Source organism: Eschrichtius robustus, chromosome X (assembly GCF_028021215.1).
Source record: "Eschrichtius robustus isolate mEscRob2 chromosome X, mEscRob2.pri, whole genome shotgun sequence".
Classification (NCBI taxonomy): domain Eukaryota; kingdom Metazoa; phylum Chordata; class Mammalia; order Artiodactyla; family Eschrichtiidae; genus Eschrichtius; species Eschrichtius robustus.
Genome location: NC_090845.1, coordinates 118,095,100 through 118,122,443, shown reverse-complemented (window position 1 = coordinate 118,122,443; position 27,344 = coordinate 118,095,100). Strand labels below are relative to the sequence as shown.

Sequence of the window (27,344 nt, the reverse complement as noted above, 5' to 3'; positions counted from 1 at the left end):
TAAATCTAGTCATTGACATTGAAAAACATGTATTACATATTAAGTAGGAAAAAACCACAAATGCTTTTTATGTAAAACTGTAAATGAGAGGTGCTCAGAAGGATGTTCCCCAAAAAGTTAACAGTACTTATCAATGAGTAGTGAGATCTGTGGCAATTTGTTCTTTCTTTCTCTGTACTTTACCATATTGCTTGACCTTTTTATAAGTATGCAAGTATTCTTCACATAAATAGTTACTTTAAAAAATAACCCACATATGGAAAGACATCCTGCGTTTGTGAATTGGAAGACTTAATATTGTTAAAAAGGCAATACTACCCAAAGTGATTTACAGATGCAAGGCAACCCCTATCAAAATCTCAATGGCAGGGCTTCCCTGGTGGCACAGTGGTTGAGAATCTGCCTGCTAATGCAGGGGACACGGGTTCGAGCCCTGGTCTGGGAAGATCCCACATGCCGCGGAGCAACTAGGCCCGTGAGCCACGATTACTGAGCCTGCGCGTCTGGAGCCTGTGCTCCGCAACAAGAGAGGCCGCGATAATGAGAGGCCCGCGCACCGCGATGAAGAGTGGCCCCCACTTGCTGCAACTAGAGAAAGCCCTCGCACAGAAACGAAGACCCAACACAGCCATAAATAAATAAATAAATAACAAAAGTGATTGTTTAAAAAAAAAAATCTCAATGGCATTTTCTGTCAAAATAGAAAAATGACCTTGGGAAAGAAGAATAAACTTGGGAGGACTACACTACCTGGTTTTAAAACTCACTACACAAAGCTACAGTAATCAAAACAGTGTGATTCTGGCATAAGGACAGACATATAGACCAATGGAATAGAATAGAGAGAGCCTAGAAATAATCCCTTGCGTATATGGTCAGTTGATTTTCAATAAGGATGCCAAGACCATTCAGTGGGGAAAGGACGGTCTTTTCAACAAATGGTGCTGGAAAACTGAACATCCACATGAGAAAGAATGAACTCTTTCCTTACACCATATACAAAAATTAACTCAAAATGGATCAAAGACCTAAACGTAAGACTTAAAACTATAAAACTCTTAGAAGAAAACATAGGACAAAAGCTTCATGTCATTGGATTTGGCAATGATTTTTTTGGATATGATACACAGGTAACAAAAGAAAAAATACATTGAACTTCATAAAAATTTAAAATTTTCTGCATCAAAAGAGAGTGAAAAGACAATCACAGAATTGGAGATGTTTGCAAATCATATATCTGATAAAGGATTAATATCCAGAATTTACAAAATATTCCTACAACTCAGCGACAACAACAAAACAACTCACTTGAAATACAGATGGTCCCCAATTTACAATGGTTCTGCTTATAATTTTTCGACTTTACGATGGTGCGAAAGCAATTTGCATTCAGTAGAAACCCTACTTCGATTTTGAACTTGACCTTTTCCCGGGCTAGTGATATGCAGTCAGATACTCTCTCGTGATGCTGGGCAGTGGCAGCCATGGCAGCTCCCCGTCAGCCACACAATCATGAGGGTAAACATCCGATACCCTTACGACCATTCTGTACCCAGACAACCATTCTGTTTTCACTTTCAGGACAGTATTCAATAAATTACATGAGATATTCCACACTTTATTATAAAATAGGCTTTGTGTTAGATGACTTTGCCCAGCTGTAGGCTAATATAAGTGTTCTGAGCACGTTTAAGATAGGCTAGGCTAAGCTATGATGTTCAGAAGGTTCGGTGCATTAAATGCATTTTTGTCTTAGGATATTTTTAACTTATGATAGGTTTATTGGGACATACGCCCATCACAAGTTGAGGAAAATCTGTATGGGCAAAGGATTTGAATAGATGTTCCTCCAAAGAAGATATAGAAATGGCCAATAAGCATATGAAAAGATGCTCAACATCATTTGTTATTAGGGAAATGCAAATCAAACCCATAATGAGATACTGCTTTACATGCATTAGGATAGGCATTATTTTAAAATATGGGGGAAAAAAACAAGTGTTGGTGAGAATGCGGAGAAACTGGAACATAAATTGCTAGTGGGAATGTAGAATGGTGCAAACTCTGGGAAAAAATTGGCTTCTCAAAAAGTTAAAGATTAAATTATCATATGATCCAGCAATCCCATTCCTAGGTATATACCCAAAAGAATTGAAAGCAGGGACTCAAACAGATACTTGTATACCAGTGTTCATAGCAGCAGTATTCACAGTACCAAAAGGTATCCTTTACCAGATGAATAGTTTTTTTAGATGGTATATACATACAATGGAATATTATTCAGCCATAAAAAGAATGAAGTTCTGACACATGCTAAAATATGAATGAATCTTGAAAAGATTATGCTAGGTGAAATAAACCAAACACAAAAGAACAAATATTGTATGCTTCTACTTATATGAGCTACCTAGAATAGTCAAATGCATAGAGACAGAAAGTAGAACAGAGGTTACAGGAGTGGGAGGGTAGAATGGGGAGTTATTGCTGAATTGATACGGAGTTTCTGTTTGGGATGATGAAGAAGTCCTGGAAGTGTAGAGTAGTGATGGCTGCCCAACATTGTGAATGTACTTAATACCATTGAATTGTAGTCTTAAAAATGGTTAAATGGTTAAAGAAAACCGCAACAACCCACAGTCCAAATTCATCCTGGCATTCCTAAAAACATACTTCACAAATAATGAAGAACTTAGGATGGTGCCGGGGAAATATGGTGCTAAATATTATGCGGAACATGAAATAAGCAGATGAGCCTTCCCTTAAAGAGGCCTAGAATCATATCGGAAAGACAAGCTTTATTATATACATTTGGTCAATCTCCAAAGTAAGCATAGTCATAGCCCAGGAGGTGTACAAGATGATCCACTGAGAAGAAAAAAGAAAAAAAAAATAGAAATTTAATTTATATACTTTAAAATCTAAGACAGTAAGAAATGAAAGCTTGCCGATATTAGACATACACATTGACACTGGTGCCCTCACTCAGCCCATAGGGTCCAAACATCTTGTGAGAGAAGAGCATTTTTTTGGCCTTTAGCTAAGTACAACTAATTGCAGTTCATCTGTGCCAGGTTAGGCGGGCATATGGATATATTATCTAGTTTGAACTAAACCAAGCACCACAAAATGGACAAGTGCCTTAACAAGATTCCCACGAGAAACCTTGGACAGAGATTAGTAATGCAAGTCTGGGCAGACAACAGCCTCTCCTGGCACAACTCCTCATCAGCCCCCTGACTGAAAACACAATGCTGAGCTAATCTGCTTTGTCAAGGAGCTGGCTAAAGTAATTCTAATCCTCAAGACTATTGGAAATATGAATTCATATTGACTCTCAATAATCATCTATAATTAATAGAATAAAATTTAAAAATTTCTAGAAACATCATTTCATCTTCATCTCATCCTTGTTATGTCTCTATCTTGCATATATTCTATGATTCACACTATATGCTGGCACTCAATATACACTATATTCACAGTATATGGCGATAATGTAAATACAATATACATAAATTGGAAGCATGTGCTCAGTTTTTATTGATGCAGTGCGTGATTAAAAGAGTTTAAATATTATTGGCTACAGTATAAACAATAAATGTCATAAATGGTCTGTAATAAAGAGTGGTGTGAGTTGTGTGAGTTACAATTTGACCTTGGCCTTGAAAGATGTTTAAAATCTGGACAAGCAGAGGGTGGAGGGGAGGCTGTAACAGCAGAAGGAACCATATGAACAGAAGTTTAGAGGACAGAAAGAATATGGCAGGTTAGACGGTAGTGAGACTAGCTTGGCTGAAAGGCAATTTGCACTACAGAGCAATGAGAAAGAAAACTGGTAAGAGCACCAGATTTATGGGATCTTAAATAATGGAAGAGATTGAATTTAAAGAGTTTGGGCCGAATAGCATAGCTGTTAGGACCACTGGTTTTGGAGCCAAACAGAACTGAGTCAAATCCCAGCTCCATAACTTGCTACCTGTGTGACCTTAGGCAAGCAACTTAACCTGAGCCTCAGTTTCTTCATCCTATAAAGATGACGATAATAATAAGGATAATGAGGTGTTTGTACAGCTCCTATTAAAAGGTCTGGCACATAGTAAGTGCTCAATACAGCCTAGCTATTCTTCTTCTTATTATTATTCAGAAGGTAATGGGAAGCCATTGTAACTTTTTGCACAGGAGAGAAAAAGATGAAAATAATGTTTTAAAAAAGATATTTTGGTGTTTGTTGTGGAAGTCGGATTAAATTAGCAGAGATAGGAAATCTATTAGAATATTATTACAGTAATCTGGACCCAAGGGACAGAAGGAAGTAGTAATGGGAACAGAGAAGGTGTCGTCAAGGAAGAATTAATAGGATTAGATGCCTAATTGGATACAGCACAAAAATAAGGAAGAATTGAAGATGAACCTAGAGCTTTGAGTCTTAAAACTGTGAGACTGACTATTTTGATGCCATTATGGAAAATGAGAGAAATTGGGAAAGGAAGTTTAAGAAGTTAATCAGTCTTTTAAAACAATGGAATAACAGTAAATCTTTTCCGTGAAATGTAATTGTTAGTATAGTTCTTCCATTTAATATTGACGTAGATGTTTTCCTCTAGGGAGAAGCTCAAAGTATTTTGTAATTCACTCAATCCACAAGTAAAGAGCAAATTTTCCCAGAACTAGGACAGAATTTTGCTTATTGTTTCTCCCACTGAAAGTTGGAGCATTCCCCAACAACAGCTATTTTAGGATCATTAGTAAAAGTGGGTTGCCACTTTTATTATTTACATCTTGCCTATTTCCAAAACGGATATGAGATGGCTTATAATAAAATAAGATTGTTAAATTAAGGATTAAAAGTCAAGAGCCATGTAACTGTCAAGGGCAAAGAGTACTGTATGCTAGAAACCTAGGTTAAGGACAGTTGTTGTACTTGAGCACTGAACTTAGCTTTCAACTTTTTAGTATCTAAGGTAAAAATGAAAATAGGAAGTCACCCACTTTTGCTCTCTGAAGGAGAGTATGCTTGAAAGATTTTAGTTGCCCAGTGGCACCTTGCTCAATAAATGCTTGTTGAAGGAATGAAACAATCTGTAAACTAAGATCAAATTAAATTTCTTTTAAAACAAGCTAGGCTATTCCCTTAGAGAAGGTCTCTTCATAAGAGGGACTAGGTACTTTGTAGGTTCCAAGGAAAACTCAAAAACAAATCACAGAAATCTAATGTCATTGCTTTACTAGACTAAAAAATGGTAACAAAGTCCATAAGACAGACTAACTGTGAAACCTGGCCAGCAGAAGAAAAAGCTCACAGGCACACCTTATGGAACAGACAATATCTAAATTGTCCCTATCACAATCATGCCCTGTACTCCAGCTGGTATAATCTGTTTTAAATGGCCTCATCTCATAAACTTCCCCTGCATTTGTGTCTAAACCCAGTTTAATCTATCCAAACTAGGTAATATAAAAAGAAGACTGTAAAATATGTGGCTAAAGTTTACATTTGTGAAGATATAAATACAAGGGATGCTAGAAATGCAGAGGTCGTATGTAAGTAGATAATTTTTTAATTGATTTTACTGAAGGCACTACAGAGAAAGTCAAGTTCTTATTGGGTACCAATGATTTTATTTTCTATTTAACAAGTCGGGAAATAAATGTAGAGTTATAGAATAATATGTTGTGAACGAACTGTTACGGGTTCAATTGTTCCCCCCTCAAATCCATATGTTGAAGTCCTAACCCTCAGTGCCTCAGAATATGACTTTATTTGGAGAGAGGGTCTTAGCAGAGGTAATCAAGTTAGGATAAGGTCATTAATGTGGGCCCCAATCCAATATGACTAATGTCCTTATAAAAAGGAGAAATTTGGAGATAGACACTTGTACAAGGAGAATGCCATGTGAACATGAAGATGGCCATCTACAAGCCAAGGAGAGAGGTCTGGAACAGATCCTTTTCTCACAGCCCTCCGAAGAAATTAACCCTGAGAACACCTTGATTTCAGACTTCTGGCCCCCAGAGCTGTGAGAAAATGAACTTCTGTTTAAGCCCCCAGTTTATGATACTTTGTTAGGGTAATCCTAGCAAACTAATACACAAACTATTTCTGCAGGGACGTTATTTGTTCAGGGGACTGGGAGAGAGGGAAATAAAGGCTGAGCGCTTTCAAACCTCTTGAAATATAAGCTCAATTGTTATTAGGAAAGGAAAATGACATAAAAAGAATAATTCCTGAATATTTAGGAAGAATTACTATGTTTAGAAAATCAACTTCCATGGTAATCATTTTGCAGTATGTACACATATCAAATTATTACGTTGTACACCTTACAGTTAGACAATGTTATATGTCAATTATATCTCAAAGCTGAAAAAAAAAAGAAAATTAACTTCTAGCTTGATGTTCTCAAGCTCTCTAATACCTAGAAAACAACTAACAACCACAGTCAAGAAGAAATTGTCCGGGACTTCCCTGGTGGCGCAGTGGTTAAGAATCTGCCTGCCAATGCGGGGGACACGGGTTCGAGCCCTGGTCCGGGAAGATCCCACCTGCCGCAGAGCATCTAAGCCCGTGTACCACAACTACTGAGCCTGCACTCTAGAGCCCGCGAACCACAACTACTGAGCCCGTGTGCCACAACTACTGAAGCCCACGCGCCTAGAGCCCGTGCTCCACAACAAGAGAAGCCACTGCAATGAGAAGCCCGCGCACCGCAACGAAGAGCAGCCCTCGCTCACCACAAAACTAGAGAAAAACCTGCGTGCAGCAATGAAGACTCAACACAGCCATAAATGAATAAATAAATTTTAAAATAAATAAATAAATAAATGGCTTCATTTAAAAAAAAGAAGAAGAAATTGTCCATTAAATGCCTAATAGGAAAAGGGCAACTTAAACCATACCCTTACTTAAAAGTTGACCCAGAACCTAATATTGACTTGGGGCTGTGTGCTTGTTTTAGAATAAAAGCAAATATAATCAAATCAGTTTGTAGAAAATACAGGGAATAAAAGAGCATATTAAACAGCACCACATGGAAGCAAAATCAGAATGTGGGGCTTTCCACAAGACAAATGGCCTGGTTTCTTCAATAAGGAAGTGTCATGGAACAAAAACGGGAGGGGAAGTCTGTTTCAAATAAAAGAGACCTAAAAGCTCATGGTTGGAACATGTTTGAATCAGTGAAAAAGGCATTTTTTGAGAATCAGGAAAATCTAACCTGGACTGGTTATTAGATAAAATTAAGGAATAACTCTGTTAGACGTGATGATGGTATTGCGATTATGTAAAATAAAAAGTCCTCAGCGATTCATACTGAGTATTTAAGGGTAAAAAGATATTAGGGATTTACTTTAAAGCACGCTCCTCCCCCCAAAACAGAAGGGGATAGTTGAAAACTGATGTACAAAATGTAATCAATAGTTGAAGCTGGATATTGAATACATGGAGGTTCTTTTTTGCGTGTTTTAAAATTTCCATTAAACGATTTTTAATGTAGTGTGCCAGGAACCACACATATATTAAATCCTTTCATCCTCACAAAAATCCTATGAAGTAGCTACTATTATTTCCCCCATTTTGCTACAAAATGAAATTAAGTAAATGCCTTTGTTAATGTCATTAGAGTGAAAGTTCAGAATGTAATGAGGCAAGAAACAGACATTTCTGTTTTGTACTTAAAAGGTTAAGTTCAATAGCTAAAAAGAAGTCATGGTTAAAGAATGCATGTAAAGAAATATGCAACTTAAGATATCTATCAGACAATTAAACTGCTGAAAATAAGTCTTAATTTTCCATTCAATCAGCACCCAGATTGAAAGTTAATGTTATTTCTATTTTCCCATTTCATTCATTTTCTACTTGTGTTTCATTTTATTTTATTTCAGCTTTAATTTTTGTTTTATAATTTTATTTAACTTTTTTAAATTTTAATTTATTTTTTACTGAAGTATAATTCACCTACAACACTATGTTAGTTCCAGGTGCACAACATAGTGATTCACTATTTCTATATATTACAAAAAATGATCACCACTTGTGTTTCATTTTAAATGTTTATAATATATATTCTGTCACTATGGAAGTAAGTTGCTTTACAATTTATATTACTAACCAATTAAATTAGTCCTGATTTCAAGCTTCATAATCAAATAGAAACATGTAGTAATCAGTGTTAAAATATTTGGTCTAATTTAGGGGAAGCAAAAAAAAAATTGCACGAATAAACCAGAGGTCCCTTTAACTACTAGTTTTAGGTTCTTTCATTAGGAATTTCTTAAATAGCTACATACTCACAAAGACAAACAGTAAAAGAATGTCTTATTTACTAAAAAGTAAAAGGATCTTTTAAACCATACTTTCTTGCTAGTGCATGATAAGCTGGGCGTTAGGGAAGCCATGGTGTGAGGGAGAGAGGGAGAGAGGGAAAGGAAGCAGGAGCTGGAGTACAAAAAACTAGGGTTACAAGATACTCCAGGTTTTGTGCCACTGAAAACATGGTGAGGGTAGCTGTAAAAGAATCCAGTAATTTGGGGCTAAGTCTTGGCTTGACACTTGCTAACTCTGGACATCTGGTAAATTACTAAATTTCTGCCATCTTTGGTTTCTGACCTTATAAGTTTGTTGTGGGATGAAATGAGACCACAGATGAGACCTATTATAGTGCTAAGTGAATAATAAGTGCTTCATAACAGTTAAGCGCCCCCGCCCTGAACAAAAGTCTGCTTGTAGTTGGGTGAAAAAAAAAATCTCACCACCTGTGGTGGAATGGCGATTTGATCTTTTGAGTTCTGTGGCTAATCCTTGGATAAATCAAAGATTTAATTCTGTATTAGGCTTTTGCTATTAAACACACACACACACACACACACACAAAACATAAGACAGTGAGGTACAATGTGTCCCTGAACTCAAATCACTGAGAAGTGAACACAAAATGATAGCATAAAGACCGTTTTATGTGTCAAAAAAAATTCTTCATCTGGGGATTTAAGAAAACCACGATAACTATGGCTATTATGAACCTGAAAATTAATTTTCATATATAGCATTCATCATCTTCTTTGAGATCCCTGAAAGAAATTAGATTCAAGGTAAGAGTATGCAGTATTTCAGGAAACTATCAGTTTATTAAGATAGTTAATAACCCAAATAAATAGAGGGCTCCTTAGTTGTTTTGGATTCTTTTTTCTTTTTTTTTTTTTTTTTTAGAGAAACCATTCCTGGAATTAAAAACTTAATCACATGTGACCTCACTTAGAATTACTGAACCACAGGTATTTTTTAAAAGAAAAATAAAATTTACTTCTTTTAATGAACAGCTGTCAGTTTCTCAAAACTTCTTCTTACCTGTTTGATTTGATGAAGGTGACTGGTGGAAGCCTGAATGGGAGAAGGTGGCACAAACTGAAATTTAAAATATAAAAGTCAAGTTTCCTTTAATGTTTCTGATTATTTCTAAACAGTAATTAAGTCAATGTTGAATGGCTTAAAATATATCTTGAATGCCTAATGCATGCTAGCAACAGCATTAATTAAATTTAGAGTTTTTAAAAATTAAAAATCCAATTGAATCTTGTCTGAAAATTATACTACTTGAAAGTCTATATATATCATAACAGAACAAAATAATTGTTAACATAAATACGGGGCAGAACATCAATAGAACATTTTGTTTAACTCTAGCTGTCCCTTCCCAAAGCACTAAGACCTTAAAATCATTTCATTTTTCCTTGCCATTTTTAGCTCATTATTAAAGCTTAGTGATAGGCATTATCCAGAAAAAACTGAAACAGTCATTAAATCAGCAGCTAACTTAATAAGCATATAAAAGAAACAAACAAAATAATTCCAAATACCTTGGAATCTAGCTGGGGAAACTAAACTTTCATAATAAGGAATGACTAAAGGCAATCATGTTCAAGGAGTTCAACACATTTTACTCTTGCTTGGTCAGATACTTGCTGTCTAGGCCCTTTCTCTTTTGCAGGACTATTTTCTCCTTTTTGGTCTTTTCTCAAAGCTTATGAAGACCCATACAAGAGGGAAATGAAAGAATGGAGAGATTTAAAGCTGTGTGAAAATAAGGCTTGAAAATTACCTCTAGAATTCGTTTATCAATTCTAGCTGCAGCCTGGTTGGTTCTTGAAATGCTAGATAATGAATTTACCATATCTTACGTTCACATTATATCTTAAGATCACATTGAATTGTGTGTTCAAATGTATTTAATGAGCACCTACCATATGCTAAAGCACTGTGCTAGGCCCTGAGGATCCAAAGACAAATAAGACATTTTCCCGTCCTTGAGAAATTCAAAGTCCAGGTAGGGAAAACTAGGCCACAGGTAAGTGCCAGAACAAGTTAGGATTTGTAGGAGTTCAAAGGACAGAGAATATGATTCTGCCCGGGGTCTTCGAGATGGCATCACAGAAGAGGGCAGGAATTCATTAGATAGAAAAGAGGAGGGAGGCTATTTCAGGGAGTGGGAAGAGATGCTCAGGCAGAGAGCCACGTTTGGGGAACAGAGAGATTCAGGGTGACTGAAACTTGGCACACGATAGTGCATGGCAAGAAGCAAACTTGGGGGAAATTTGGCTGAAACCAGGTTGTTGTTTTTGTACTTTAGCCTTTGAGCCTAATAGGAAACCTAAAGCATAGGGCCCTCTGAGGTCTTAAACCTCAAAGGTATTTTAGACAAGAAGATCATATCTATTTTAGAAAGGCAACCCTAGCAGCATATGCAAAACAAATTGAGGGTGGAGGGAAGAGGGGCTAGAAGCCGGGTCACGGGCCAGGTAAAAGATGACAAGGGTTTGACCGAAAAAGAGAGGGATGAAGACAAGGAGGCAGACTGGAGAAATGATAAGAAAGTAAAAAGAGCTAAAGGTTGGCCTGAGGGTTCTAGCCGAAACTATAGATGGATGGTGGTCAAGAAAGGCAGTAAGTGGAGCGTGTTGGACAAATAAATGTTCTTATTAAGCAGACAGTCTGAATTTTTATTACGTTTTAAAATTTATCATGACTTTTAAAGGAGATATTACCTCACCAATTATATTTTTCTGAAGAAAGTGTTGAAATCAGTTTTTTTCTAATCATCTGCCAGAAGATGGAGGAAACAGCCAAGGTTCAAGGACATTGACACATCATCAACCAAAGTTCATAGCTTATATTAGAGTTCACTCTTGGTGTTATACACCCTATGGGTTTGGACAAATGTATAATAACACAAATCCATTGTTACAGTATCATACTGAGCAGTTTCCCTGCGCTTAAAATCCTCTGTGCCCCACCTATTTATCCTGATCTTTAATTTTTTCAACAGAAATTGACTCACTTTTGTTCTCATTATAAAGCAATCAATACACGCTCAGTATAAAACATAATTAATGGGGGAAAAAAAGCATCATCCACTCTCCAGAGATGACCATAGCAAATATTTCAGTGTTTATTTTTCCAGATACTATTTTGCAGTTTGAGTTTTTGGGTTTTTTAAATAACACATTCCAGCTCCACATCTGGGGCCACTTGCAGCTCTCAGCTCCTGGTCCAGCTTCTATCAAAATGTCTACTGTTCACAGAATTCTGTGCAGGTGCAGTTTAGAAGGTGACCACTATCCGCCCCCAAATGTAGACAGGTCAGTCAAAGCATACACCAGCTGGGATGCTGAGCGGGGCACTATGAACACTGAAACGGCCATCAAGACTAAAGGTGTGGATGAGGTCACCATCGTCAACATTCTGACCAACTGCAGCAATGAACAGAGACAGAATATTACTTTTGCCTGTCAGAGAAGGACCAAAAAGGAACTTGCATCAGCACTGAAGTCAGACTTGTCCAGCCACCTGGAGAAGGTGATTTGGGGCCTTCTGAAAACACCCACTCAGTACGAGGATTCCAAGTTGAAAGCCTCCTCCATGAAGGGGCTGGTGACAGATGAAGACTCTCTCATTGAAATCACCTGCTCAGGGACCAGCCAGGGGCTGCAGGAAATTAACAGTCTACAAGGAAATGTACAAGCTTGATCTGGAGAAGGACGTCGTTTCTTTTCTTTTTCTTTTTTTAAATATTTATTTATTTATTATTTTTGGCCGCGTCGGGTCTTAGTTGCGGCACGCAGGATCTTTCATGGCGGCGAGCAGGCTTCTCTCTAGTTGTGGCACATGGGCTCTCTAAGTTGTGGCGTGTGGGCTCAGTTGCCCCGTGGCATGTGGGACCTTAGTTCCCCGACCAGGGATCGAACCCATGTCCCCTGCATTGGAAGGTGGATTTTTAACCACTGGACCACCAGGAAGTCCCAGGACATCGCTTCTGACACATCTGATGACTTCCGCAAGCTGATAGTTGCCCTTGCAAAGGGTAGAAGAGCAGAGGATGGATCTGTCATTGACTATGAACTGACTGGCCCGACATACTTGAGATCTCTATAACGCTGGAATGAACAGCAAAGGAACTGATGTTTCCAAGCGGATCAGCATCATGACAGAGCGGTGTGTGTCACCTCCAGAAAGTGTTTGAAAGGTACAACAGCGATAGCCCTTATGATCAAGAAGGAGGGCAAAGGAGACCTGCAAAATGTTTTCCTGAACCTGGTCAAGTGTATTCAGAACAAGAAGTCCCTGTATTTTGCTGACTGACTGTACAGCTCCATGAAGGGCAAGTGGACTCACGAGACGGTCCTGATTAGAACCACGGTCTCCTGCAGTGAAGGAAGGGGACACATTGAAAATTAGGTCTGAATTCAAGAGAAAGTATGGCGGGGCCCCGTACTACCACATCCAGGAGGACAGCAAGGGTAACTACCAGTAAGCGTCGCTGAGCCTGGGTGGTGGGGGTGATGCCTGAGATGGCACAAGTGTCCAGAAGTGGGGCTCCTATGATGCCAGGTGACAGTTCTAGAAACTCAGTTTGCAATTAACAGCCCCCTTGTACCCATCCCTCACCTTGCCTAAGCATTGCCTGACTTTCCCAGCAAGTTTCTCCTTTTAGCCAAAGAAATGAACATTCCAAGGAGTTGGAAGTGAAATCTATGATGTGAAACACTTTGCCTCTCTTGTACTGTATGGTAAACAGATGAATAAACTGAATTTTTACTTTAGAAACAAAACAAACCCAAAATACATTCCAAGTATCTTTCCATGTTAAAATTCACCTGCAACACCATTTTTAAAGGCTGAATATTATACCATATAGAAGTACCATAATAATAAGAAGCACCTATTTACGTGCCAGACGTGTCTTATCTCACTCAATTCTCCCAACAACCCCGTGAGAGAATGGCCCAATGGGAAATTTACACCAAAGATACCAGTGAGGTTTATTGACATCTCAGGAAACTAGTTCTATTTTACTACCTTGTTTCATGTAGAAAAATTGACATTATTATTGTCCCCATTTTAAAGATTAGAAAACTGAGGACCAGAGAAATTAAGCAACTTGCTCGGTCATACAGCTAATAATTGCTAGAACTGGGACTCAAACACAGATAAGGAAGGCTCATTCATTTAATCTGTTCCCTGTTGCTGGACATTCATACTGTTGCCACATTTTTTGCTTGCTTTTTATAAATAATGCTATGATAACCTTTAAGCTAATCTTTGCACACATCCTTAGTGAATTCTTTAGGATAAATTCATAGAGTTGGAATTTCTGGGTCACAAGGCTGTTGATACGCATTGCTGACCTGCCCTACAGAAAGCTTATACAAATTCACTTTCCAGCAGTGTATGAAAATATTGATTTCCTTGTACTTCTCCAACATTAGATATTATTGCTAATTTTTAAAAAATGTATGTCCACTCTTAAGGCATACCGTAAAAAATAATCTATTTTCCAAAGCAAGTAGAAAATATTGTGATTTATCCACAGTTTTGGATATTCTCCCCCAATGTGCCCGTCTATTACCATTGATCATTGAGAAGTTGTGTGGCAACATGCACCAAATCTGAAAAATTTAGGTTTACCTTTAAAAAGTTCAAATATATTGGGTTGGCCAAAAAGTTCGTTCGGATTTTAGGTCAGTGTTACAGAAAAACCCGAACGAACTTTTTGGCCAATCCAATATATATCCACACACATATCTTTGAACAAGCAGAATTTTAACAAGTTTAATTCATACTACTGATGCTCATATCATCCTCATTCAAATGCCCAGAAAGTTCACAGTATAGAATGTGCAACACTAAGGTTTATAAGATTTATAATCTAATTGAAAAGACATGTTAACCTGAACTTAAATATATACATACACCCTATATACAGAAAAATATCGTACTTTAGCTGTTTTATAAATGACTGTTATTTTTTAAAAAGCCAAAAGAAGAGAATTGTATGGTGTGGCAAACTGTTGTAAACTAATTATGAAAGACCTCCTGGAAGAGATTATTTTTAATTGATATCTAAGAGATGGGAAGGAACCAGTTTAGTTTCAGGCAACGGCTCAGAATTTCCTACTGGAAAACTTTATCCAGGAAATCCTGAGAAGATTGCCTGACTGAAGTTGATGACATCTGCAAGGATATAGTTTGAAATGTCTAGGGAAGGTAGAATTTGAACTTGAGCTATAGAAGTATAAGCCACAGTCAAGCTTTTAAATTGGACAAAATATGGATCACTTATGGGACTTGGTTCTTTTAGTAATAACGTGGAAAATTAATTGTAGAAAAGGCATCTGGAAGAGAATTCGCCCAAAGATTAAGTACTGTACGTGGTATATGCAAGGGAATTACCTCAGATAATTTTTCTACATGAAACAAGGTATTAAAATAGAACTAGTTTCCTGAGATGTCAATAAACCTCACTGGTATCTTTAGTGTAAATTTCCCATTGTGCCATTCTCTCACACTTTAGGAAAAAAAAAAGTCCTTGGGAGGAAGCAAGAGTCCCAGCAGCAAGGAATGATGTCACAGGGCAGGGAGGGTAGGAGTGGGAGTAGGGGTTTGGGAGGGTGCTGGGTGAAGCTGATTCCCAAGTGTTATCTCTAGTGAAGGAATTAAGATAGGAGGAAAGGTCATGCTTAGTTCCATTTAAGAGAGACCACAGAAAACTAATATTGTAAAGACATTAAATTCTTTTAAAATAATGTTTAACTTTCCTAAGTTTGCTATTTTTAACCCATTTCCTACTGTAGTTACTAGAGATAAAGCACTTAGAAAATTCTGAACAAGGGTTGTATGCTAAGTTTATGAATGTCTCTGCCTAGTTCCCCAAATGATTTAAGGTGGCTTATGAAGATACTGAACATGAATTGAATGTAGGCTAGAAGGACAGAGCATAATGCAGGGCAAGGAATGTATTACACACTCACTACCGGGTGGGCCATAGATTGGATTTAGAGTTCATAGTTGCCAATGTGTAAAGCAAAACCTAATCAGGTAAATACTGGTAGCCATAAAATTAAAACGGACAAATTGCTCAAGTAAAGTACAACCGTTTCTGACAGGAAGATGAGATACTTTTCCTGGAGAAAAGACAAGGCTGCACCAAGTTTAACAGAGGTTCCAGGAAGAGAATTCCAAGCAGAAGAGTGGGGAAACAGGCATGCCAACCTCGGAGGTCTTAGGGGATACCGCAAAGGGGTAATTCAGGGGGAAGGCATAGTCTCCATAGCCAGAAGAGGGCCTCGGGTTTCTGCCCATCAGAAGTGGGATGGGGTGATTTCCTGATATTGGTGAACAAAACATTTGAGCTTAATTAAGAAAATAATTGTGAGATAGCAGATTTTTACAAGGTTTGTAAATATACATCTCTATTTGTGTGTTAAATGGCACCCGTGATTCTTCAATGCCCTCTATCACCGCAATTTTTTCTAAAACACTGTTCTACCTACATTTTAATACATTAAAAGCAGCGCCAGTTAAAATTTTTTTTAATTGTGGTAAAATATACATAACATCAAATTTACCATCTTAACCATTTTTAAGTGTACAGTTCAGTAGTGTTAAATATACATTCATATTGTTATGTAACCCATCTCTAGAATCCTTTTCATCTTGCAGAACTGAAACTCTATACCCATTAAACAACACCGCCACCACCATTCCACTTTCTGTCTCTGGGAATTTGAATACTCTAGATTCCTGCAGTACCAATTTTAAGGACAGTCTAGTATGGGACAGGATCCTTAAACTTATGGTTCATGATATCATTCAATAACACTTTTCAAGTACAGTTGGCCCTTGAACAACATGGGTTTGAACTGCTCAAGTCCACTTACACCTGGATTTTTTTCAATAAATATACAGTTGGCCCTTTGTATCTGAGGGTTCCCATCCACGGGTTAAAACAACCACAGATTGCAAATTTAATACACAATCTGTGGCTGGTTGAATCCGAGGATTCAAACCCTTGGATATGGAGGGTGGGCTATGGGACTGGAGCATACTCGGATTTTGGTATCATCCGCGGGTCCTACAACCAATCCCCCGCCAATACCAAGGGACGACTGTATTTTCAAAACAATATTTTTTCAACAGGGATGTTTCTGTTTTGCAATGTGGTATATCAGCTAGAAATGAAAACACCTCTATTGTTGATGCTTTGTGAAAAACATTCAAATAGTATAGAAATGTATAAGGTGGAAGTAAAATTCTTCCTATAATTCCATGCTCCAGAGATAACTACTAATAATAGATTGATACATATCCTTCTCGACATGTGTAAATATATAGAAGATCGTGCTATACATGTGATTGTGAACCCTGGGTCTAATTACTAGGTACAAAGGTTAGTGAGGCTGCTCAGGATGGTAGAGCGGAAAGATGGAAGGAACCTGGGTCTCTGATGACATCCCTGAGCCACTGAATTGACCAACCCTGGAACCTCCTTTCATAAGACTTATTGTTGTTTGAGATAATAAATGTCCCTTATTGTTTAAGTCACTTCTAATTGAATTTTGTTACTTCTGCCCCAAACATTCTAATTATTATGTCATTTTCCTAGATAACTCAGCCTATCTATACTTAAGGCAACTATATACCTCCATATGTCATATAATTATAATGAGGTGATACTTGGAACAAAATAAAAGCATATGCATAATGCTGTTACAGCAAGCTAAACCAATAAGCCTTGAAATTCCCATCATCAAATAAGTTAAAATGACTTCAGTTCTGCCAAACCCAATCCATTGTACAAGATGGTTTATTTTAAATATGCATGATATTAAGCTGAACCTTATGGGAATTAAGAGCCTAGAAATCCTAAGGAAAATTATGCATTTTAAAAAATGTCAGGTACATAGTTTCTCTACATATGTACTATTACTAGCAAAAACACATTTATTGAGCATTTAGTATGTACCAGTGCTGTGCTGAGTGCTTTACACTGATTAATATAATCACAACAAACTTATCAGGCAGATACTATTACATCCCCATTTTACAGATGAGGAAATTAAGGCATAGAAAGGGTCATCTGCCCCCCCCCCCAAATAATCAAGCTCATATGTATGGTGCCATTTATAGGTCCTTTCCTCTCAGTCATTATTTAACCCAATCCAATCTGGCTTCTCATCCTACCCTTTTCTCCACTGAACTTTCAAGTTCATGAATAAGCTCCATTTTGGTAACTCAAAAGGACACCTTTCAGTCTTTATCATGTTTGACCACTTAACATGATACTCTCTTCTGAGTCTCCTCCCACCTCTCTGACCATTCCATCGTAGTCTTCTTTGGTGGGGTCTCTTCTGAGATTGATTTTTAAATCTGGTGATTTTTAAAGCTTTTTCCTGTAGCCTCTTCTCTTCTCCTTTTATACTCTCTCCATAGGTCATTTCATTCATTCCCATAGCTTTAAATAATAATCTATTGATGATTCCTAAATGTATCTCTAGCCCAGATCTCTATCCCAAGCTTCAAACTAGTATACATAACATCTCCACTTAAAGATCTGAGAACCTCAAACTTAACATGTCCAAAACTAAACTCATCTTCCCTTCTAAATCCACTCTTCTTCCAATGTCCCCTTCTTCTGTGGTACCACTATCCCATCAGTTGCCCAAGCCAGAGAGCTAGTAGTCATCTTTGCCTCCACTGTTTCCCCCTCTCCATCGAATCTATCACCAATTGATTCTACCTTTCAAATATCTCACGCATCTGCCACCGTTCTCCATGCCCACTGCCATCACATTAGTCCAAGTTACTATCAGCTGTTTGCCAGGGTTACTGCAGTTGCCTATCTGAGCTTCTTGTATCTACTTTTGTCCTCTTCCAATCTATCAATACTTTCCCCCTCTGCAGCCAGGGTAATCTTTTAAAAATGCAAATTTGGGACTTCCCTGGTGGCACAGTTGTTAAGAATCCGCCTGCCAATGCAGGGGACATGGGTTTGAGCCCTGGTCCAGGAAGATCCCACATGCCGTGGAGCAACTAAGCCCACGTGCCACAACTACTGAAGCCTGCGCACCTAGAGCCCGTGCTCTGCAACAAGAGAAGCCACCACAATGAGAAGCCCGCGCACCACAATGAAGAGTAGCCCCCGCTCGCCGCAACTAGAGAAAGCTCACGCACAGCAACGAAGACCCAACGCAGCCAAAAATAAATAAGTTAATTAATTAATTTTAAAAACAAAAATGCAAATTTGATCAGGTCAATCACAGACTTAGAATTCTTTAACGGCTTTCCACTGACCTTAGGATAAAGGGCAGAATCTTTTTTTTTTTTTTTTGGCCACACTGTGTGGCTTGTGGGATCTTAGTTTCCTGACCAGGGATTGAACCCGGGGCCCCGGCAGTGAAAGCGCCGAGTCCTAACCATTGGACCACCAGGGAATTCCCAAAGTTCAAAATCTTTAAAATGACTTGGAGAGCCCCACAAGATTTTGCACTAGTTTATATCTCCAACCTCACTTCTCACCACTTCATCTTCCACTCTAGCTAGAATGTACTTCTTTCAAATTCTCTACACACTCTGTTCTCTACACACCACACTCTAGGCCTTCTAGCATGCCATTTTTTTAACCTGGAATATTGTCTGTTCCTGTAACCAATATCCCAAACTAGTTAATTCTTACACAGCAGTAAGATCTCAACTAGTATGTCATTTCCTCTCTAAATCCCTCAAACTAGGTTAGATCTCCCTGGCAAGTAGATCAGGGCTTAATACATAGTAGGTTCCTAAAAATATTTGTTGACTTGGCTGAGTAGAAAAGAAGACTGGATAGGTATGGAGGGCTTTTAAAAAAAATTTTTTTTAACATCTTTATTGGAGTAGAATTGCTTTACAATGGTGGTTAGTTTCTGCTTTATAACAAAGTAAATCAGTTATACATATACATATGTTCCCATATCTCTTCCCTCTTGCGTCTCCCTCCCTCCCACCCTCCCTATCCCACCCCTCTAGGTGGTCACAAAGCACTGAGCTGATCTGGTATGGAGGGCTTTGATAGACAAGCAAGTGCTCAGTAAATGTTGAATGAATGAGTAAATGAGCGGGTGGGTAGAGGAAGAAAGATTTGTTTAATGAACAGTTCTATTTTTTTCCCAATATACTATTAGTACATTTGTGGGAATAATATTGAATATCATTTTATAAAGAGGAAAATGTCCAGTTTTAAGATTAGGAGGCAATATTTTAAAATAGGTTCCAAGCTATAACATTTCATTAAAATATGTTCTATAGCTTCCATCATATTAAAGCATATAAGAGAAACTGTATATGAATAACTGTATATCAACAATTTCCTCAGATAATCTAGACAAAATGGACAAATTTCTAAAAACACACAAATTACCAAACTAACTCAAGAGGAACTATAAAATCTCAAAAGACCTGTAAACAAGTGAAGAGATAGAATCTGTTTCCACAACCTCCCAATAAAGAAAAGTCTAGGGCCAGATGGCTTCACTGGTGAATTCTACCTAACATTTAAAGAATCAACACCAACCCTAATAAAACTCTGCCAAAAATATAAGAGGAGGAACATTTCCTAACACATTCTATGAGATCAGCATTACCCTGGTACCAAAGCCAGCAAAGATACTACAAGAAAAGAAAACTACGGCCCAATATCCCTTATGAATACAGGTGGGAAAATCCTCAACAAAACAATAACAAACCAAATCCAATAGTACATTAAAAGGATTATACACCAAGACCAAGTGGGGTCTATCCCAGGAATTCAAAGGTGGTTCAACATAAGAAAATCAAAGTAATAAATCATATTAACAGAATAGAGAGGAAAAAACAAATGATCATCTCAATAGATGCGGAAAAAGCATTTGAAACAATTCAACACCCTTTCATGATAAAAATACTCAGCAAGCAGGAGTAGAAAGGAATTTCCCTAACATGATGAAGTGCATTTACCCAAACCTATAGCTAATATCATACTCAATGATGAAAGACTGAAAGCTTTCCACTTATGATCAGGAACAAGACAAGGATGTATGCTTTTGGAAACAAGAGAGAGGTGGTGGTTGAAAAACATTGTGAATGCACCAAATGCCCCTGAATTGTATACTTTAAAATAGTTAACTATGCGTTATATGAATTTCACCTCAATAAAATGATTCATAGAGTGAATCATTTATTCACTTTGGCTTACTGATGTACAAGCATATTTCCTATGTTTACAGGATAATTTGTAGATGAGTTCTAATTTAGAGATTGCATTATAACACCATGTAAAACACACTATATTTTCAATTCAAGATAAATGCGAGATAAAGTCCAACTCTAAGCCTGAAAACTACCCTTAGGAGAGCCTGCAAGTTTTCCTCTCAAAATTAGAATGTTCTTTTAAAAATTGAAAGCCAGATGGTTTTATATATAAAAGCAAATCTCAATGTTAAATCCATGTGGGATTTACAAGTTAATTCTGCTGCAGCTGCAGCAGCTGTACCAATCATAACCGCAGTCAATGTGTTTATTTTTCCTTCAGTAATGTTTAGAGCAATGTTTCTCAAAGTGGGAACTTGTTAGAGATGCAAATTCTCAGGCCCTGCCTGAGACCTCCTGAATCAGACATTCTGGGGTTGAGGGCCAGTAGTCTGTTCTAACAAGCTTTCCGGGTGCACACTCAAGTTTGAGAACCACTGACTAAGACCAATAGTGCAAGTCTATAAGCATTTTCTTACCAGATAGTGCTGTGCCATACACGATGTACTGTTTCTTCGAGTTCTTAATGTATCAGATTGGAACACCTGTGAATTACCACTAAGAAGAAAAGGAAAACATTTGTCATTTAAAATCCATTACAAACATTTTTTAAAGAAATAACATTTCAAATCCTTAAACAACAGTGCCATTGATGTAAATGGCTTCTTTGTGGAGACAGCTGTGCAGATGTAGAAAATAGAACACACACACACACACACACACACACACACACAAAGCCTTGGTTGGCTGAGCCTAAACAACTGTCCATGTAAGGTAAGGAATTCTCAAGCATGCCACGTTACCTCTAATCATGCTACCAAGAATAAATATAATTTATTGTGGCCTTGGAGAGACATCATTTTCTGTGTAAGCCTGTAACCGATTTAAACTTATGATTGAAGCTATTATGTGCTAGTACCAACTCCCTCTCGACTCCCAAACTTTCACATGAATGAGAGGGCTAGCCAGTAGCAGGGGTCGACAGAACTGGGGTTTTCAGATATGTTTCATTTGGCCTACTCAGTGTTAAAAATGTTTTTGAATTAGTTGTGCACACTTGGAACAACTATGGAGATTTCACATAAAGAATCCAGATTCCAGATTTCTGGATTCTACTGAAAATTTGCAAGATTTTGCCGCACTGGGCCACATTCCCCCATGGCAACAGTGTACTGAAGCTGAGCGGCTGCTGCATGCTGAAGATGGTCCTTGTTCGTCCAGCTTTGAAGGTGCTCACCTGGCGGGCCTCGGCCTGATTTGAGGTTGGGACCCTGAAGAAGTCCTCTTTTCCTTTTTATGTTTTGTTTTTGTTATAACTTTAAAAAAATTATTTTATATTGGACTATAGTTGATTTACAATGTTGTGTTAGTTTCAGGTGTACAGCAAAGTGATTCAGTTATACGTGTGTGTGTGTGTGTGTGTGTGTGTGTGTGTGTGTGTATATATTCTTTTTCAAATTCTTTTCCCATTTAGGTTATTACAGAATATTGAGCAGAGTTCCCTGTGATTTACAGTAGGTCCTTGTTGGTTACCTATTTTAAATACAGTCGTGTGTTGTTATAACGTTTTATTTGGAAACTGTTTAAGACTCACAAGAAATTGCAAAAAGAATAGAGAGAGTTCTCATGTACCTTTCATCCAGGTTTCCCCAGTGATAATAAGAAAGCATCTTTAACATGTTCTTTTCTGCCACCTATATCCAATCAGGTGCCAGGTCTTTTAGGTTTTACCTCTGTGATCTCTCATGTCCATCTTATTCTTTCCAGGCTCCTTGCCAAAAACCAATTCAAAGCATTTTTACTTTTCCACTGACTCTGCAATAGTTTAATTGGTCGGCTCACCTCTGTTCTTTCCCTACTGCAATCAGCTTGCTCTCCTGCTCAGAACTTTCAATGACTCTCTTCATCGCCTGCTGAATTCAGCTACATTCTTTCCTATAACTTTCAAAGCCTTCCACAATTTAGCTCCACAGACTTTTGGATTTCATAGACTGGGAAACTTTCAAAACAAAATCTTGGCACAAACATACAGTTGCTACCATTTTCTCTTGCCAAGTAAGGTCATTCTTTAAAAATCTCACCAACTATCAACACCATCATTTCATTTATAAAAGGATATTTTGTTATTAAAAAAAAGCAGGGCTACTATTAAAAATAATAATAATAAAGCAGGACTAACAATCTGAGTAAAATACAGTCCTGCCCAGGAAAGCATGCTGTAACTTTTTAAAACCATGGATCGGTAAAATGTCCCCTAGGATCAGCACTGGTCAGCAGATGAACATTTGGGAGCCAGTGATCCAGACAGAGTTGACCAGCATAGTGGGGCTTCCCTGGTGGCGCAGTGGTTAAGAATCCGCCTGCCAATGCAGGGGACACGGGTTCGAGCCCTGGTCCGGAAAGATCCCACATGCTGCAGAGCAACTAAGCCCGCGAGCCACAACTACTGAGCCCACGTGCCACAACTACTGAGCCCACGTGCCACAACTACTGAAGCCCACGTGCCTAGAGCCCGTGCTCCACCACAAGAGAAGCCACCGCAATGAGAAGCCCGCGCACCGCAACGAACAGTAGCCCCCGCTCGCCACAACTAGGGAAAAGCCCGCACATGGCAACGAAGACCCAACACAGCCAAAAATAAATAAATTTTTTAAAAAAGCTTATTGAGCCTAGATATACATCTTTGCAGAATAGTAACTTGCATATAACAGGCAGTAACTCAATATTTTTTGAGAGGATATATGTACAGGTCTAATTTTTACTTCCTTTCCCAGTTATTTTCCCCTACGAGAACAGGAATATATTTTAGCAGTCACTACTAGGAAGTTGGAGGGAAACTAATGGGTTACATATTCCACTGTCTTTTGTGGGGGGGGGGGGTAATTCTTTTTTTTAAATTTTTATTGGGGTATAGTTGATTTACAGTGTTGTGTTAGTTTCATGTGTACAGCAAAGTGAATCAGTTATACATATACATATACCTGCTCTTGTTTAGATTCTTTTCCCATATAGGCCATTACAGAGTATTGAGTAGAGTTCCCTGTGCTACACAGTACGCCCTTATTAGTTATCTATTTTATATATAGTGGTGTGTATATGTCAACCCCAATCTTCCAATTTATCTCTCCCCCCGCCCAGGCTAATACTTAAGGCTGACAATTATATTCTCCCCTAAATTTTCGTCTGCCAATTTTATTTAATAAGACTATAACTGAAAAAAAGTCATTGAGGCAGCATATATTTCAACTGATATGAGTCACTCAACATGAATTCATAAAATCCTAGGTGATATCTAGAATTAAGTGCTACTTACAATTTGGAAAAAGTGAAAGTAATATAACTAGATAATGTTTAAGTGATCAGTAAGCAGTAATATAACTAGATAATGTTTAAATGATCAGTAAGCAGCTCTGTCTAAACTACAGTATATTTATGCCAGTTATATTCCCAAAGCAATCACTCTTCATGGCCACTATTCTTCTTCCAGGTTTGCACAAGTTTAATAAACCCGATAGTTGGCAAACATTTTCTGTAAAGGGCCGGACAGTAAATGTTTTGGGCTTGGTGGGCCATACAATCTTCGTTGCAACTACTCAACACTGCCAGTGTAGTGGGAAAGTGGCCCAAGGACAATAAGTAAACAAATGGGTGTGGCTGTGTTCCAATAAAACTTTATTTACAAAACGAATCAGCAGGCTCAATTTGGCCCCCAGGCAGTAGTTTACCTTTCAAACAAAACTGAGGCAGTAACATTTTAAATGCAGGGTCAGGCTAGCGGTATTTAAAGGGGGAAGCCACTGGCAGAATCCAAGAATTTAATGTCTAATTCTAATAAGGGCCAGAGAAGTAGAAGAAAAAAAATACTACCTTTAAATAAAGTCACTGACACCGGTATTGAAGTCAGCCAACTAGAGGGGCTAAAGAGTATAAAGAACCAAGAGGTTTAAAACTTTTGACATTGGTATTTTTATTAATACAAGATGAACACAAAACTAGGCAGGACCTTCTTAAAAAATAGTGATACTTGTATTAAAGAGTTGACATTTAAAGAACAAATTCTGCAAATGCTGGTGCAAGAGAGACTGAAAGTCTTTATATACAGGAAACATCAAGCAAAATTGGAAAATTGCTTGAAAGAAGTGCAACGATATTTAGTGAGCTGTGATAGAGGCCAGGCAATGAGTATTAGAGGCCCACCTTAAGGAAAGTGGGAAAAGTGAGCAGTGGACATATGCAACTGCCAAGAACTGGGGGGAAGTGAATTCAACTAAGGCTCAGTGTAATTCTACTCTAAATTTTTTCTTGTTGATTACATGACCTCGGGCATGTGATATACCATTCCTATGCTACTTCTTTTTGACAGACAAGAGTCCCTGGACTTGGTCTGCTTTGTGGGTTAACTCCTACTAGATAAATATGCAACTGCCCCTAACCTTTCTGTACAAAATTCACTTCCTGCATCAGGATCTTAAGCTATGGAATTCAACACTGTAACCATGCTCTAATATGATAAAAGCAAAATTTTCAAATCCTTTGCAGAACAAAGCAAAGTATGAAGGGATAACTGGGATCACTCTTTGCTTCCAGGACTTCGAGGATCGGGAAAAGGGGCCTGGTCACCCACCCACCCCCGCCCCAGCACTTAATATATTAAACAGGATCCACACGTTCCTTCAAATATATATCCTCTGTCATCTACGTATTTGCAAATTGTTCATTTCATAAAGACTTTCAATAAAATGAACATTATCCTCAAGTGTTTTCTTCTACTAGCAGTGTGTCCAAAACAGCTCATTTATTCACACAACAGGATTTAGAGTAGAATCCTGAATTTATAGAATGTTCTTGTTCTCAGTACAGCATGCAGAGCTGCCTCCACCCTTTATTTTTCTATCTGCCTGTTTAAAAAGGTAATGTATTATTTTCTGGTCACTTAGTTTGCTTTTCATTTTGTTACAACATATTCTCCCTTAACTCAAATGACCAGAAAGCTGCATCTGTTTAGTTAATCAGCTTAGATACTGATTAGTAGTGGACAAAGCACTAGCCTAGGAGTTTGGAGACACAGCTTCCTAGTACTGGCTCTACTACTGACTATGGCATTTTGGAGATTCACGGGCCTGTTTCCCCATACATTAAACAAGGAAGATAGATCTGGTCTCTTGAGTTCCCTTGTAACGGTGAATGCATTTTTCAGACATTTTTACAATACTGAGAAAACCTTATGATACTGGGATGTGAGATCCACGACCTCACTTTAAAATTCTATTTTAAGAAATAATAAGCTTAAGTCATGCCAGATCTTTGGATATGTGCAGGAAATACAGTTAACCGTCAGTTAGTTAAATCTTTTAAATCTTTTTTCATCAGCAGAGCTCTAAAGAGCCTTTTAGACATTTCCTCCCCCAACTCCTCCTCGAAAATCCCCACACCATTTAAAAAGCACAAATATACTGCATATCAGTCTATGTGCTGTATGTATATCTGTGCTTTATACATATGAGAAAAAATTTTTCACCCACCAAGAACTAAGTAGGGGCAATATCGGCCATTGAGAATGCAAAATTTAGGAGGTCAATTTTCTGTGATACCTAAACTTTTCATTCAAATAAAAACTAGGTGTAAAAAAGGCCCCAGCTTATTTGCTTGACAACTATTTCCATTCCAACTGTGCTGAAGGTGAAGGTCAGAGGTGACAAAGCAGCGGAGAGAATGACAAAAATTACAGTCATTACAGAAGATCTGAAGGCGAGGGTGGGGAGTGCACAGTTTCTTCAAGAGTGGGTAAGAGATGGGGTGAAGTTAGAAAAAGTCGTGCTCCAAACCGAATGGTTGCTGCTTTCCGGTCGCGATGAACTGTCAGGACTTTCAGGTTCCTGTGTGCGCTCGCCCTCCGGTCAGCCCGCCCCGCCTCCCCCCGCCCCCAGACTGAGGGTGGGATCTTCCGGACACCAGGAACACCGGACATACCTGCAGAACCTCGATGAATAAAGGGGTGGGAATGCTATTGGAAGTCACTTTTTTGCAACTCTTGCCACCCTCCACCGCCCCCGCTTGCCTCCTCCAGTATCTCAGTCCTGCTCACCCAAGCCCACTGATCAAAGGGACGCTGTTGGATCTTCTCAGAGTGTTGTCTTCTGTGGTGGTTGAACTCGGCAGCACCTCCAAGCCTAGTTCCATTTTCTCCTGTGCCATGTCCGTGCCGAAGCTTAGTTTGGAGCTCTCAAGGTTTTCTGGCTCCCGTTCACATAAGCACAAGTCAAAGTGAGGAGCTGATGTAGGGAGAGAGGAAAAAGGGGGGAAAGAGAAGAAAGGAGGAAGCTCTTAGACGAGTGCGTGCTCACATTTGCAGCCCTACCATCCCTAACACCGGTGGGTGGGCACAAAGTGGGGCAGGACTGGCTCCGACCCTCCTAACTCCCAAGCTCGGGGCACCAACACTGAGATCCTCCACCTCCAAGCCTGTAATGAATATGAGGAATTTATCTTAATCCGTGAATCCTTCTCCTTTATTTCTCTCAGCCAAGGCAACCCCGGCTAAGCCTCTCCGGCCAAAACAAAAACTACAACCTGCAGCCCTGGATAAATCATTTGGGCACCGCCCCTCTGCGCATGCGTCCTGGGTCCGGCCCGCTGACGCCTGTTTACCACGCAAGCAATGAGCATTAGCGCAGGTGTTTGTGTTATTCTTGCTGGGGGTGCACAGGCAGTGAGGGAGCCGTCTTTCCCCCCCAAACCCCGTTCTCTCTTCTCT

The 27,344-nt window shown here is 38.6% G+C and overlaps 1 protein-coding gene and 1 pseudogene across 1 annotated transcript in view; one reads left to right on the top strand and one right to left on the bottom strand.

Annotated features, from left to right (window-relative positions):
* Positions 1 to 26,785, bottom strand: part of LOC137756433 (P2R1A-PPP2R2A-interacting phosphatase regulator 1-like) — a 51,683-nt gene extending 24,898 nt beyond the window's left edge. Inside the window, exons 1-3 of the mRNA XM_068532692.1 lie at positions 26,676 to 26,785; positions 21,070 to 21,148; positions 9,344 to 9,400 (exon numbers count right to left, since the gene is read on the bottom strand). Coding sequence (XP_068388793.1) covers positions 9,344 to 9,400; positions 21,070 to 21,148; positions 26,676 to 26,785 — 246 coding nt within the window. The remainder of the gene's footprint in view (positions 1 to 9,343; positions 9,401 to 21,069; positions 21,149 to 26,675) is intronic.
* Positions 11,558 to 12,839, top strand: LOC137757399 (annexin A2 pseudogene; annotated as a pseudogene).
* Positions 26,786 to 27,344: the final 559 nt, after the last annotated feature.